The 16,873-nt window shown below is 34.7% G+C and overlaps 1 protein-coding gene across 11 annotated transcripts in view; it reads left to right on the top strand.

Moving 5' to 3' along the window:
* PAM (peptidylglycine alpha-amidating monooxygenase) overlaps positions 1-16,873 on the top strand; it is a 163,786-nt gene that overhangs the window by 77,246 nt on the left and 69,667 nt on the right. For all 11 annotated transcript variants that reach the window (XM_005866420.2, XM_005866414.2, XM_005866417.2 and 8 more), the window contains exons 7-13: positions 4,090-4,138; positions 5,564-5,631; positions 7,098-7,178; positions 7,463-7,539; positions 7,892-7,995; positions 14,247-14,431; positions 15,477-15,542. In XM_005866420.2, the coding sequence (XP_005866482.1) occupies positions 4,090-4,138; positions 5,564-5,631; positions 7,098-7,178; positions 7,463-7,539; positions 7,892-7,995; positions 14,247-14,431; positions 15,477-15,542 (630 nt within the window). The remainder of the gene's footprint in view (positions 1-4,089; positions 4,139-5,563; positions 5,632-7,097; positions 7,179-7,462; positions 7,540-7,891; positions 7,996-14,246; positions 14,432-15,476; positions 15,543-16,873) is intronic.

Consider the following 16,873-nt stretch of genomic DNA (forward strand, 5'->3'; position numbering starts at 1 on the left):
GTGGTTGTTCGAGGCAGCAAACTCCGGCGTTAACCTATGCCGCCATCTTGGTTTCCCCAAAAATTCTCATTCATTCCATTTCCCATCTTTTTGTAAGTTATGGAAATTGTTTCTGTGGTCTTCTGCCCTGCATTAACTTTTTCATCTATCTCCTCTCCTTTCTCATATTTACTTTCATTTTAGTCACAGAATCAGTCCTTCCAACTACCCTTTCTAGCCAGCATATGATGTTGATATTCTGAGTTCATTCTCTGTATATTTCTAAACTATCTCAGTTCTAATTTCGTTTTTCATCTTATGTGATAAAATATTAGCAGAAGCACTGATGTATTTAGTTATAATAGACATTGTTAGTCAATCATTTTTTATGATGGTGCATGTCAGACAGATTTCATATATACCCTCGTGAATGGATATGAATAAATTCTTACGAGGCTTCATATCTTGTGGCTAAAGCACTGTGTTACAATAGAAGGGCAGACAAAGTCAGAGCGCAATGAAAATCATTGGTAAAATATGTAAAACTTGCTGAAGTTTCTGAATTCACCAGAAGTAAGATCAGTATAGAGGTTATGGAAATAATAATGTATCACTGTGCAAGGATCACATTGGAGTTAGAAGGTCAGAATCTTCACACCAAACACGAGGCTGAAATATGCCTCCCTCCCAAGCTGCACTTGCTATAGGAATAGCAAGCTATGTATCCAGGAGCCCTCCTGATCCCAGACCACCTTGTTTGAGGGAGTTTAAGTTGCTCCCACTGAGACTTCCCACTGTGGGAAGCATATGGGCCCTTTTGGTCAAACCGTAGAAAGTTGTACTAGAAAAGATCACAATCATTTGCAATAATAAAATTGATTTTGAAATAATAGCTATATGAATAGCAGTTGACTCTAATAATGTAAAAAACATATGCAAATATGTTTACTTTGAGATAACATCTAGAATTTTGTTCAACTAAAATATCATTTAAATGTGTATATATCCATTACCAAATAACAGAATTTCTTAAAGTCACACAGTTAGAATTGTAATTCTCTCACCCCATGGTTAAATAATAATGATAATCTAAAGTGTTATCCATAATTTAAACCACAATAAATACATGCTTATACACACATGCACCCACACACACAGCAGAGTTTTATTCATCCACACACACACCATCAAACTGGCCAGATAGATTTGCTGTAAATTCCTTCAGCCATGCCTTAGAAACTCTAGTGTGGTTTTAAAAGTATATCTCTTCACTAATTTTCCTTCTCTGTATTTTGTTTTCTGGGTTGTTTTTTTGTTTTGTTTTTTGTAAAAAGGCAAAATTTTCCCTTTGGGTCTTTATATTCACCATCTCTCTATCCATATAAGATTTACATTTTATTGGACAAAACTTAGAGCCTCTAAAATCCAGTTTTTCCTAAAGTCATTATGTTATAAAATATGTAAGTCAGATGTTCAGTATATTTTTCTCAAAAAATTGTTGATTACATCATAGTATTACTTAAGTTTTTAGCCATTTTGTTATTGTTGTGTGCTATACTTGACTTTCTTATAGGATATGTCATGTCATTGATAAACACGTAGGATCAAAGAAAACATGTCTTTGCAGTGGAGTGAGTGGTGAGACTAGCTCACCTTTAAAAAAGGAAGCAAGTAGACAACGATTATATAGCAGTAGCTGTTCTTTTTTTGAGTAAAAATCTCTCAATTTAGACAATTCTAATAAAACATTATCTACCAGGAAGATGCACTGCTACTGGCAATAGTAAAATTCCTGCTGCTCTTAATTTGGAGACATGTTTCAACTTCAATGATAAACTTCTTTAACAGTTCTTGAAATATGTTAATTTACTTATTAATTTTTTCCATTTAATTTTTTTAAGTCATGGTACAAAATATCAGCCAAGTTGGTTATCAAAATGTGATTCACTTGATTCATTCAATGCAAAGATGTAATGTAAAACCAAGTGACAATTCTTGCACTTTTACCCTTCTGCTTGGATGAACGTTGGATGAGGAACAGACTCTCTCCTGGTATTGTTAATTAAAATAAAAAATTACAAACCCAACATCCACGAATTAGCAAGTGCCAGTACTGTGCTCGGTGAACACCTTACAGGGTTCGTCACTCCACTGCTTAAAATCTTCCAATGGCTTCTTTACAGACAGAGAATAAAACAGACTTTTAACATGCTCTGTGATGCTGGATAATCGCCAGCCTCATGGCCACTCCATCCTTCTTGGACCACAGTAGATAAAACGGCTACCCCACTATCTCTTAGCTTGTTGAGTTGACTGTGTGACATTATCTGGTTTATATATTTGAGTTTTGTTTTTTTTCCTATTCCTACTCCATTTCCCCCTTTCTTCACTCCTGTTAGAGGATAATACCTTGAGGGCAGGAAACTTGAATATATTGATTTTCACTGTATCCATGGTGTATAAGACAGTGCTTGAATATCATGATTGCTCAATAAGTATTATTTGAATGGATGACTGCCATCTCTCAAAGTAACCTTTTAAGATAGGTATGATGTTTTTTAACACATGAGAAATGTTTCCCCTGAAGTCTACTAAGCTAATTAGGTGAGGCTCTAGAGTTTAGAATTCATTTAATATGAATGAATGGTATATTTTCCACCATTCTCATTTGATCAGTGGAGATACTTAAATAATTCTGGGTGAAGTCATTTTGAAAGTAGCACAAACTCGGCAAATTTACTAAACCTCATGCAGTGCATTTAGGAAATCTGTTCTCAAAAATAAAATGTTTCTTTTAATAAATTAAAAAACAGTACTCATTTATTCTTTCTATATTTAAAAACATAGGCAAAAATGAGATAAAACAGTGGTTGTTATTTTTATTGCTACTATTATTTTTCCCATCTCTTTAAAATTCACCACTGAAATTATTTCGAAAATAGCACCCTACTGAAATTGGTTTAGCTTGGATAGATATTCCTTTGTAAAATGTTAAAGACAACAACAAAAAACAGGGTGTTAGATATAAAATGTTTGTCATAAGTTTATTTCTGAACCATCTTTATTAAGATCAAGCTTAATAATCTGCTATACAGAGAAATTTCCTTTGTATTTTATTAGCAAAGTGTTAAATATGGTTTGTTATACTTTCTAAACTTTGTCTATGATAAATCAAAATGCATGTCTGGTTAACTGTTGTATGTTTCTTTATGAAGCTACCTTTGTTTTTCTCATGAGAATTACAGCTAAAGAAAAAAAATTACCTTAAAGAAACTACTCCATCTGGTGTTATTTATTAGCATACTTCACTTCTTCATTTCTAGCATAAATCTGTCAATTTTATACATGTGCACAATACAATAGTTATTTCTATTAAAATCAACTCTCAACATTGAGATATAAAGTTTTATAATTTCTTAGAATGAAATGCAAAGTAGAAGGAATTTAGCATGGACAGAAATAGAATGAATACGTATGAGTTACTATTCATGGTCTCTGGTGAGACATAAGCAAGTTCATCACAGATAAGGACTTGGATGAATGACTTAAATTTTTACCTAATTTCTACTTGGGGAAGGCAATGGAAGATAGAAGAGGGGGGATTTGTAAGAGGTTTCTGAAATGTCCTTGGCAAAGATAAAGAGATACTTGGAGCTTTCCACTGAAGTTAGGATGTAATAATAAGTAGTTTTCTATTTAGAATATGGGGCTGATCAAGTCTTAGAAACCGAACAAGGAGATTCCATGTGGTTTCTATTTTTTAAAGAAGAAAAAGTAGCTGATTAGAGCCCCATAGAACAACTTTTCTGGATATTTCAACAACACAGAGAGTAGCAACAGCTTCCTTCTGTGAGCTTACTAGTATCTAGTATGTCTGCAGGCGAGCAGATAACTGGTCAGTTTGATAAGCCAAGAAAAAATCACAGTGTGCTTGAAATGATAGTTTGAATGAATTCATTAATATGAAAATACTCTGCAAATTGTAAAGCACCATACAAATGAAACATAGTTTTTGTTAGTATTGAGTTATAATCTTTTAAAATGTTTTATTTTGACATTTGTTTTGCATGTTTTCTTATTTAAGATGTGTATTTTTTATGTGTGTTTCAGATAATCACAAGGACTGTTCTGGTGTGTCCTTACATCTCACACGCCTGCCGTAAGTACTTCCAGTTATCTTAGCTGAGTGACAGCTTTTGAGATCTTTGAGAACATGAAAGGGGGCTGTGTTTGTTATCTGTTGTCTAATAAATTACCCTCAATTTAGTGGCTTAAACCAACAATTACTTATTGTTTCCTGTGGGTCAGGAATCTGGGCACATCTTAATTGTGGCTGGTGGTCTCACTCTTCGTTGGTATATCACTCATCTGGGGGCTGGACCAGGAGGAGCCACTTCCAAAATCACTCACTTGGCTGTTACAGGATTCAGTTCTTCTCTGGCTGTTGGCTAGAGGACTCCCTCATTTCCTTGCGATGTTGACTCTAAACAGGGCAACTCACAACATGGCAGCTGGCTTCCATCACAGCCAGCAAGGGAGAAAGCAAGGTGGCAGGCAGAGTGTTTTTTATAGCCTAATCTCATAAGTTACTAAATAACAAATGTCTGATAGGTAAAGAAAATAGTTGGCCACAAATCTTCATAGTCTGACTCCTGTGGAAAAAAAAACACTGAAATCACTTTTGCCATATTCTGTTAGAAATAACAAATTACTGGGTTCAGTTACTAGGTCAACCTAAACTCAAGGGAAGAGGATTAGACAAGGGCATGAATATGAAAGCTAGGAATCATTGGGAGGTATATTAGTCAGTGTTTTCCAGAGAAAATGAACCAAAAGAATGGTGTGTTTTTTAATGTATCTTTATTGTTAAAAGTATTACAAATGCCCCCCTTTTTCCCCATTGACCCCCATACCCACCCACCCCCAGGCCTTCACCACACTGTTATCTGTGTCCATGGGTTATGCATATATGCTTCTAAGTTCTTTACATATACATGAGAGAGATTGAGATTGATTTACTTTAAGGAACTTAGTTCACACAATTTTGGGAACTGGCAAGTCTGAAATCTGAAAGGCTGTCTGGCAGGCTGGAAATTCTGGCAAGAGTCAGTTTTGCCACCTTGGGTTCAAAGGCAGTCTGAAGGAGGTAGAAATCCTTCCTTTCATGGGACCTCAATCTCTTCTCTTAAGAGACCTACCCACATTGTGGACAGTAATCTGCTTTACTCATAGTCAATGATTTAAATATTAACATATCTAAAAGTACCTTCACAGCAACATCCAAACTAGTATTTGACCAAACAACTGGTCACTAAACCTAGCCACGTTGACACAATCAGCCATCACAGGAGCCATTTAAATGCTGCCCTCCACATTCACCATGCCATAAATATGTGTACTAAGCTATTTGCCCAAGAAAATACGTTATTTTTCAGAAAAATTCTACCTTTTTAAAATATTATCTGGTTTTAATTTTCACATGAATGATATTCTATAGACCAATATATTGCAGTGTACATTATTTTTCCAAGGCAATAGTTTTGACTTTTCAAATAGATGAAATAAATATTACTGTTTTCTGCAGACAGCCCTTAATTGCTGGCATGTACCTTATGATGTCTGTTGACACTGTTATACCAGCAGGAGAGAAAGGTGAGTAATGGCCTTTTAATATTTACTATTACCTCATTACCTAATCTATAGGAGTGGATTTAGTGTATAGTTTTTATAAACTTTTGAAATGACCAATATTTTTAAGTCCCTGAAAAATAAATCAATTCTTTATTATCCTTGGATTGAAAATAGATTTTTACATTATTTTTAACACAGTAGTTTATTATTTTCTATTATTTTATTGAGATGTTCAGCATTGAGGCCCTGGGTAGGTAGTGGGTTATATAAATTAAAGAATAAATCTTGAGTACTAGTATTTTAGAAATCAATCACCTATTTTTTAGATGCCAAACATTAATTTCACAAAATACTGCATAATAAACTACTGAAAGAATATTAGGTTCAAAACTCAAGAAACTAGCAAGCTTTTTTTTTTTTTTGCTTTGAAAAGTGCTTTATTTATTATTATTTAATTAATTCATGCCAAGTGACTCTACTGATATCAGGAAAGTTAAAGTTAAAAGCTGCTCCTAAGAAAACCCTATCCAAGTTCATTGAACTTCGATATATTGGGTTTATTTTCCCATCTGTAAATGGGGATAATAGCTGATTCTCCTAAATTTACAAAAAATTACTGGAATAAGTAAAATATTATTTATCATTGTGTCTGATCTTCTGATGAAAGTGCTGAATTAAATATTTTTCATTTGATTTACTGGGAATCTTTTAAAGTTAATGACAAATACGGTCCCATTGTAACTGTTCACTGGCTTAATATAAAGGCATTTATTGAATAGTTACTATGCGTTAGACTCTAAGGAAGGAAAAGTATATAGAATAGTCCCTTCTCATTAGGAACTGTGAATCTAGATGTCTTAGGTGTTTGCAATCAAATTTTCAAAATTCCTTCTGTTTTAAAAATAAAACAGCCCTGGCCGGTGGATCAGTTGGTTGAATTATTGTGTACACCAAAAGGTTCCACATTCGATTCCCAGTCAGGACACATACCTAGGTTGTGGGTTCAATTCTTGGTCGGGGCTTATATGGGAGACAACTGATCAATGTTTCTCTTTCACATGATGTCTCTCTCTCTCTCTTTCTTTCTCTTTTTCCCTTCCTCTCTGTATAAATCAATAAACATATCCTCGGGTGAGGATAAAAATAATAATAATAATAAAATAAAATGAATTTTAAAAACAATGTTTAAGCCTTTCAACTGTATAAATTTTATGATAAAGGTAACAAATTAAGCCATTATTTTCATTGATAGGATATTTTGATTTGGCCCTAGTCATTTTGATTATGAATGTTATAAAATGTGAAGACAAAGGGATTTTAACTTATCTTAGTAAAGTGGCTGTTACATAATGAGTGCTTAGTGTCTGCTGTATATGCGAGCGTGTTTGCTTCATAAGAAAAACCCCATGCCTAGCAGCTTATGAATATCTTGTACATACTTTGAGTATTGAATGGTGATTTTTTTTCTTTGTTTTTATTTCTAACAGTGGTGAATTCTGACATTTCATGTCATTATAATAATTATCCAATGCATGTCTTTGCCTATAGAGTTCACACTCATCATTTAGGTAAGAATATTAAACTACCTGTTAAATTACAAATATTTACCATTGTGCTTGCTAATGCTAAAAATATAAAATGCAAATTGACATTAAATCTGTTTCAGTGAAAGCGATTTTGCTCAATATTTTGAAATTCTGTATGATTTTTCATCATTTTGTTTTCATTAAAACACCTTGCATTTGAGGTTCTGAAAATATCTAGATTTTATTTTGAGTTAAGAAAGCAAACGATGATTTTATTTTTCTAATACCTTATTGTATTATATAATTATAATTTATGTTCATTTCAGGTAAGGTAGTAAGTGGATACAGAGTAAGAAATGGACAGTGGGCACTGGTTGGACGCCAGAGCCCCCAACTGCCACAGGTGTGTACAATCTAGTTTAATTTAAAAAAAAAATAGTAAGCAGCAGATTGCAATTTTAAAAGCTCTCATAGGACCCTTGTGAATTTCTCTAGACACTAAACATCTCTAAATCCACCTTTACTGTGTATAACTTAGTTTTATACAACCTTGAACTTGGTGGTGGTTTTCTTATCAGTTCTCTTAATATTTGTAAGCATGGTGGTGCTGGTAGTGGGGGTGGGGGTGGGGGAGGGGTGGAGGTGTGTCTCTTCATACTTTCTACCCAGGGTGCTCCAGGTCTCATGTTATTAAAGCAAGTGTTTCTGGACTTTGTTGGTAATTTTAATGAATCTTCATGTTTGATTCTTGGCAGGCTTTCTACCCTGTGGAGCACCCAGTAGATGTTAGTTTCGGTGACATATTAGCAGCAAGATGTGTATTCACTGGTGAAGGAAGGACAGAAGCCACACACATTGGGTATGATTCTGCATATTTCACTGTTTAAAAAAGTTTTTATTGGGACAAGGCATGATTATAGGTGACAATTATCTTTGTGAATGAATTGCGTTATTTTTTATCATGAACAACTACAACAAACTATAGCATTGTATCATTCTAGAACTGATGGATTTGGATAAACTCTGGAACATGGTTGGTCTTTTTATGCTTCATTTCTTCCTGCTTATTCAAGACCTCCAGTATCATGCCTCTATATTATTATGGTTACCACGAGAGTTTATATTACTCATCTTAAAGAAAAATATAATGATTATGAACTTTTGCTTCCTCAAGTGTCAAACTGAAGCAAATATATGGTTTCTGCACTTGGTTAGTGCATACCAATTACTCACAACCATGATTTTTTTTCTTCCTGTTAAAACTTCCATATATTTAATGTTTCCAATTTATTATACCAAATGAGAATAATAATATTCAGCACTTTGCAAAAGAGAATGTCAGACTTCAAATAATTTTCAAAATATTGAGCCTCCTTGAAATAAGTATCCTATCTAATAAGGAGGGAATATGCTAATTGACTGCCATGCCCCCAAAGATGGTGGCGCCCAGTCCTCTCAGCCCTGCTAGGGCGGCAGGTGCATGGCAAGGCCAGGCCTACCCCCAGGCGGGCCCGGCCGCTCTGTGTGCCTGCTTCCGGAGACCCCCCAGTCCCCCCAGCCGCCCAGGGCCGGCCAAGCAGCCGCCCGAGGCTCAGGTAACCAGGGCTGGCCGGGGCTTGCGCTGCCGGCAGTGGCAGCAGCAGAGGTGTGATGGGGGTGTCGCCTTCCCCTGATCGCCTGGTCATCTCCTGCCCCTGAGGGCTTCCGGACTGTGAGAGGGGCAGGCCGGGCTGAGGGACCCCCTTCCAATGCATGAATTTTCATGCACTGGGCCTCTAGTATTTTATAACACTAAGTAAAATTTCAAGGCACTGTGAACTCTTTCAAAAAATTTTGCCAAAATTAAAAATAAAGGTTAAAGGCCCTTATCATATTTTTTGTTAAAAAAAAAAAAAGGAGCCTCCCTTCCATGTTAAACTAAGTTATAAAATATTTATTGATGCCACCTGGAAGCAGGAATTAAAGCATTTATCTTTGGATCAGTGAGAACTTAGAGAAAGTAGACATCTGAAAACAAGCATGAGTTGCACTGGCGATGATTCTCTTGACAGTACTATGTGTCGGTGGTCAGGGAAAAAGAAAAAAGTACTGATACACGTAAAAGAAAAAGACACCTGAGATGGTGGAGTAGGATTTTTTTTTTTTTAGTTACTCTAAAGGAGTTTTTATATCAATCAACACCAATTTTAGGGCTAAAAATAAATTTTTAAAATTATTAATTTATATATTAAACAAGGAGCTTCCAACACCTTTACTTTTGATTAATTTGATGAATTTGGGAAAGGAACTTGAGGAAAGCAATAAAACGATTGAATTACATGAAATGGCAATGGTAAGAAAAGGGTTGACAAAGTAGACATAATTAGATGTAAGGAGTCTGACAATTCACTTCTTAACAATCTTTAAATATGTGAAGTAATATGATTCAGAGGATATTGATCAGTTGTTCTCTGATTTATGTTAATATAGAGCCCCAGGAACTTTACTTAAATGCCATTGGTTATTTTATCAACCTTTGTAATAGGTACGCCAAGTAGTAAAAATAACCCATTCAACACATTCTATGTGTTAGTCTGCAAGTTTAAGTGTGGAATTAGTAGAATGTTTTGCTGTTGGGATGGGGATCTTGTAGTTTTGGTCAGATTCTATCCTTTGCTTATCCTCGGCAAGGCAGTATTAACCACAGAAATTAATGCCTTGTGATAGTACCACGATGAGAGGACGAAGTGATCTCTGGAGGCCTCTCACAGTTTCGTGAGTTAAGAATAATTCTGCCCTTTTTATAATGTGCATTTTGCTTTAAAATAATATCCTAAAATGACTGTACTAATCTATCTTTTTGTAAATATCATGTGGGCCAAAGGAAATGCCATTTTGTAAGATAAATGGAACAAAGAAATTATAGGAAATTAAGTTACTGAGCAAGTCCATAATCTGAATATTTAATTTATATTAAAGAAGCAATTTTCTTCCAATGGAATGATAAACTAGAAAGACAAGTTTGAATAAATATACATATGAATAAAATTCTCATCATAATTCCTAACGTTCCTATAGCACTTGGTATGCTTTTTAGTGTCAGAAAGGTAATAGCAGCAGTGTCTGTTGTATAAAGTAATGGATACCACTTCCATAGGCTACTATAGAATCACCGTGAGAATGTAACCAGTAAAAAAAGGAAAACTAGTATTTTATGATGTCTAGTAAATTAAATGATACTCTGTAATTCTCCTCTCCCTCCTTTCCTTTCCCATCTACCCCCAACCCATGTGTTAGGGTCCCGAACATGAAGCCAACTTAGTACAAATACCACGTATCCAAAGGTAGACTGGGGTCCGTAGATACTCCCTCCATGCACTGGGCGAAGTATCACCTTCAGGTGTTACCCTTATGCTGCAGCCATCTGGAAACTAGGTTTTAAAGGAAAATTGTATCATCAGTGGCCTACTAGGAAGATTTTCAGTTGAGTGATTCTTCCACCCAATCCAAGCTATTCTCAACTGGAAATTTTAGGACTGGGGAAATGTTGCTTAGTTAGAACAATCATAGTTAACTAAAAACAAACAAACAAACAAAAAACAACACTTTAAAAAATAAGGCCTGATTTTCCCATTCCTGGGATTTATCTCAAAATAAAACCATTTAAAAATAGGTGGGTTTAAGACAACACAGATCAATAAATATACTTAATGGTAACATTTTTTAATCCAGATATATTTCTTTTAAAGTAGTAAATATGAAAAGTATCTCTTAGACAAAATTGTCCCAATGTATAAACTGACAACATAGTATTAATTAACCTATGAGGAAACAATATTCTATACCTGAGTGCATTACATATTTTATATTTAACCTAACACCTAAATTTATTTTGAATGTTTAGTCAAGTTTAAGCAAGAAAAATAAAGAATTTAATTGTCAGCCAATTAAGCTAACTAAGTGAGCTAATTTGCCTAAAAGTTTATATGCTAAAATTTAAAATTAGTTCTTGAGAATTGGTCAGTTTTGTTAGTCACATTATTCATGTGGAACCAATTATTTCATGTATGTATAAGAATGTCTAGTGAATATGCACAGATACCAAGCACAACACTTTAGTCATTTAAAAATGCACTATATGCAAAGGTAGAGTTATATGATCAATAATTCCTTAATGTATAAGTTTAAAACCATCATGAAACATCTTAGGAAACAATTAAAATTTTTGTAAAATAGCTTCTTTAAAATGTTCCAATTTCTTTCCAAAATTAGTAGTACCCATCGTTGGTTATTTTTAAGCCTCACATCTGTTGAGTATAAGGGACAGGGGCTAGGAATGGGTGAATCATCAAAGAGGAGTATCACTGTCTGAGACATAGTCAAGGCGTATGTACAATAATATCTGGGAGTTTTTAAATGGTGCATTTCAGAATACTTGGTACTTTCTTAAATATCTATTATATATCATTATAATGTGAAATAATTACTTTTTATAGAAACTCTCATAGAACCTGGATGGATGGATCAGTCAGTTAGATACTAGATAGATGATAGCTAGATGATTGATAGATAGATAGAAATATTTTTCAAAAATGCCATAGACCAATTAAGTTTGCAAAATTGACCTGACTTGGCAATATGGTATACTATATCAGAGCTAACAGTTTATGCCATAGTAATTTGTAAACATTTATTAAGATAGATTGTTCATTCTTTCTTCATTTAACAAATATATACTGAAGGCTTACTATTTCCAGGCTTGTCACCCTTTGTCAGATTTAAAGCTAGCTGGCATAAAGAAGTAGTCATCCCCAAAGCACTTTATTATGCAAGAAGGTGAAAGGAATGCACACTGTAACTTTGGAATCTAGGTGATGCCCGCAGTCATTTAGAGAATCACTCTAGCGTCCGGGAATGTTTAAAAGGCCATTCAGTGGAGTCAGGGCAGATGTGCGAACACAATCTCCCTCCATATTTCCTCATGTTAATAGTTACTCAGATCCACAGAGTTGAATTACAGAATTGTTCTCTATGGAAAATAAGGGCTGGAGTGTCAAATTCTCCCTTAGGAATACTGAAAGCAATTTCTCTGGCTAAAGTCAGTTTTGGGGGTTGCTGTCTTCTTTTTGAGTGAAAGAAGAATGAATGTGAAATAAAATAGGCAAACTCTAGCATTAAAAAATTATTGGAATCCACACATGTTTAGGATATAATAGTTTCAGATAAGAGCTCAGTGTTAGCTTGACTAAACGTTTAATTACAGATAGAAAGGAATAAAATAATACTTTCTTTTCAGTTCTTTAATGAAATTTTCTTTGTAATAGCAAAGATTCTTCAATTCTTTGATCAACTCAATTGTGAATCAGAATCAGTACCGTAAATGAACTATGGTGAGCAGCTCAGGCTGCATCACTAAGTCACATGTTGAGGGTGAACATGGGCATGGTGTTCCCAAGCAGAAAAAATATGGATGGATCTGTCCATAGATCAACTGCAGTTTATTTATTATTATATAGTGATTAATTTTTTCTTTCATTAATTAGAGAAGTTTATATGATTATTTTGCTTTGTTTGTCTGCTAGATGATTCCAGGTTTTCTAAGCAGGAACCACAATTTAAAATTCTTTTTCATCATTTCTCTCTTTTGATCTGCACATTTTTCCTCATTTTGAACAGGGGAGGGAGGGCACTATGGTGGGAGGCTCCGATTTATTACTTTAGCACCAGCTATTCCTTGTACAGCACATAATTTTCTAACCACCTCCAAGGCTGTTGAAATGTAACTCTTAGGAATGGTGTTTTGACACCTAAAGATATGTGTGGGGAACAGGTGTTTGTTTGGGGTTGCACTTCAACATTTGCTTACATTCCACAGGAGGGACAAGTACATTTACAGGTATCAGATTCAGAGAGTGAAAAGCCAAATTATTTTTAAAGCATCAACAGAGCTTCCCAAGGGCAGGGGCGCATGCCTGTGGCCTTTCAGGGGCTCTCAATTTTCAGAGCTGAGAGAAACCACATCCCTGTTTGGAAAAGGTTTTTCTTTTTTTCTTCCCCTTGCTGATGTCATTACTGTTGCTATGGAGAGGAAGTGAGTGCTGCATGACATGGCTGGAAAAATCAACAGTGACGCATTTCTGCCCGGCAAACAGTCCACTGTGTAACTCGTTTATTAGCATAGGCTTGCTAAACAGTGTCAGAGTTCATGGACTATTCCTGTGCCCAGCCTACCTTGGTATATACAAGTTTTGTGGTGGTGTAAATCATTCTTTCCTAATAATAGTGAAGAGAAAGAAATACATAGTAACCCATGTGAGCCAAGGAAGAAAAAATACATGTTTTCTAAACCACTAGGCATTATTTATATTCCTGGGAGCTTCTTCTTGGAAATGTCCATCTCCCTGTTGCAACATCTGTTTTTAACAGTGAATCACTCAGTTGCACAGCAGATCCCCTTCAGGTCTGAGCCCTTGGAAGAGATTCGGGCTGATCTCCTTTTCTATCATCCAAGGCCCCATTTTTCTCTGCTGTCGACGCCAGGGTGCCACGTCAGATATCAGGGACACAATTATGATGTCTTAGTATCAATATATGATTCGTGATTCACCTGACCACAAGAGAGGAGGCAGTAAGCAAAAACAACTTCCCGGACTCTCAGGGTTAAATGGAAAAAGTCATTTTTAAAGAATTGTAAATAATACACGACATTTCTGTCTTAAGTGTTCTGAATTTTACTGTTACGTAGTAAATAATTAAGACTTTTTCCATGAGCGAAGTACTTTGCCCAATCCGAATTTTAGCAAATGGAAGAAAAGCTAAAGAATAAAAGGCTTTAGAAGAGGAAAGACAGTTATCTCACTGCTACTTCAATGCTATTTCCATCTGTGGTATTGGGTGATATCCATGGAGTGACTGCAAATGGATACTCCATTATTAAGTGGAACTCTGCCTTTGACAATGTGCTTTTGGTGCTGAAAACTGTGATGGGGTTTAATGAAAGCCATAAAATAAATGCACAATATTTTCACTTTTGAATCCATTTCTGGCAGATTTACTGGTTGCATTTTTCTTGCATTAGAATGTGTTTTATGTGACTGGCTGATTTGTTGTGTCTGTTTTTCCTGCCTGTAGTGGCACATCTAATGATGAAATGTGCAACTTATACATTATGTATTACATGGAAGCCAAGCATGCAGTTTCCTTCATGACCTGTACACAGAATGTAGCTCTGGATATGTTCAGAAACATACCACCAGAGGCCAATATTCCAATTCCTGTGAAGTCTGATATGGTTATGATGCATGGACATCACAAAGGTAAGATCCGTGTCATTTAAAGTAACATGATTTTGTATTTTCTGTTGCCTTATGTGTTTCATTTGACTAGATGATTAATTTTTAAAATCATTTTTCTCTGCCAGACAATCACATGTGCTCCCATAATCTGACTCCCTCTTTTCCTTCTTCTACATTCTTCCTTCCCTCCTGACATGCCCCCATCCAAACAGTTAAAGTAGAAAATCTCAACTAGTGATGCAAGATATTAGTTTGGGGATTGATTCCATTAATTTAGATTTTTCTTTACTTAAATTGTACTTTCTAGTTTCCCCAATTCATTCCACCCAGAGCCAGTAATGACTTACGCAATTTATGAATTTATATACCATGTTCTACAGAGTGCTAGAGTTTGCCAATGAAAATGGTTATCGTTTCCAGTCATACCCTCAATCATCTGTTTAATGGCCTTGTCAAGCACAGAACAATTCTTGATTTATGAAGCATTACTAGTCTTGGCCTTTTTGGTCTCATTCTCAGAATTGTTGCAAAACAGTCATATTGATGGTCATTTTTTAGATTAAAATTTCAAAACCCACACCCTGTTTTATTAAATGCAGTATGCTGAGACTTTACTGAGTTTTGCAGGTTTGTTCTTAAAATACCAGAGAAACTTATAATTTCTGGTGGAAATTTATGAAAGAAGTTAACATAGCAATCAGGTCATTTATTAAGATCCTTGATATATTTAAAGAATGTGCCTTAAAATTTTAAAATACCCTTAAAATATTATAAAATTCAATTTAAAAAAAGAAATACGGGCAGTTTTATTATTGCATGTATAAAATTCTGTATCATGTATATGTTACTGAAAGGGTAGTAGATCTAGTTATTAAGTTATTGGTGGTTACCCTAGTTTTTCTGTGTGAATTAGAGCACTTCTACATGTAAATTCATAGTACTTTTGCTTTAATGAAACACAAGACCCTGAATAATATTTTTATGTTGGTGGCATATTTCCAATAAACTACTTAGAGCATATAATATATACTACAAATTTATGCTCAGCTTCTTTGTTCCTTTACAGAAACAGAGAACAAAGATAAGACTTCTTTACTTCAGCAGCCAAAACAAGAAGAAGTGTTAGAACAGGGTATGTATGCTTATTTCTGTAGCTAGGCCTATAAAAATGTTCATTATCCAAATAGGCAACCACATTTTAAAGTTATTGAAATATTTTACGTCTTTATCAGCCTCCAGTATTATATATTGGTTTTCATTGTCATGCATAATTTATGAGAAAATGGTCAATTGTTGCACTTACTGGTTGCATTGAAAGTAAAATTCACTAGTGTAATTTAATGCATAATTTAAATTGTTGCACTCACTGGTTGCATTGAAAGTAAAATTCACTAGTGTAATTTAGTCCCATTAGATTTTTCTCTTTGTTTTCATTTATTTAATATTGTAACTTTAATATATAGTGCAAATATAATCATTAGAAACAATTAGAGGTCTGCTTTTGAAATCTAATAACTTTTACCATTTAAATTCCTATGTACTTAGTATGGTGTGTTCATTAACTATATTTGAGGTTCAAGAAAAAAGAAATTAAGAATTAAACCACCTCTTAACACTCTAAAGTCATTCTTCTCTGCCTTCAGTAAGGTAGGAGGGATTCTTGTTTTATGCATTTGTAGTTTTGTGTTAAGTTGCCCTCTGATGAGTTAAGGCATCATTTTTCCTGGGTTCTATTTATTTGAAGTGGAATACTTGATGCTTGTATGTCAAATACTGCATACTAGTATGCTGGCACTGAGAAATTTCTCTCCGGAATCTTGGTTTATTGCCAGTTGTTTGGAAATTAGTACTTGGTGTTAGGTGTTGAAGAATGTTATCAAGTTGTTTGGGGCCTAGATATTATTTATTTTAAAACATTAGTTTAATGTTAATGCAAACAGTTCCAATGGCAACATAAAGTGTACAGCAAATAGATAGGATTTTTCTATTATCAACATTTAGAAATCTCTGACTCTTTGGATTTTGTAAACCACTATTGGAATTTCTCAAAATGTATTCTATTAAATAAAAACTATCACTCTTGCACTAGTAGTATTTGCAAAATTAAAGAATCCAAACTTTTCAAATGAAAAAAAATGCACTTTGAAAGGGGTATAGGGTAAATTATAAATATAAAAGTTTTTAAATTAGGTGGAATATATTCAGTAACATCTCATTCTAACAAGTGGCCTTAAAAATACAACTTAGCTCTATTTCCAAATCTTAACTATCTCAAAATTGTTTCTATTTTTATGTCAAATCAAAAAAGTGATGATTTTATAGTAGTTTATACTAAACTAGAGGCCCGGTGCACAAAATTGGTGGACTCGTGGGGGGGGGGGGTTCTCAGCCTGGCCTGCACCCTCTCACAGTCCGGGAGCCCTTGGGGGATGTCCAACTGATGGCTTAGGCCTGCTCCCCCCC

Source organism: Myotis brandtii, unplaced genomic scaffold, assembly GCF_000412655.1.
Source record: "Myotis brandtii unplaced genomic scaffold, ASM41265v1 scaffold230, whole genome shotgun sequence".
Lineage (NCBI taxonomy): Eukaryota > Metazoa > Chordata > Mammalia > Chiroptera > Vespertilionidae > Myotis > Myotis brandtii.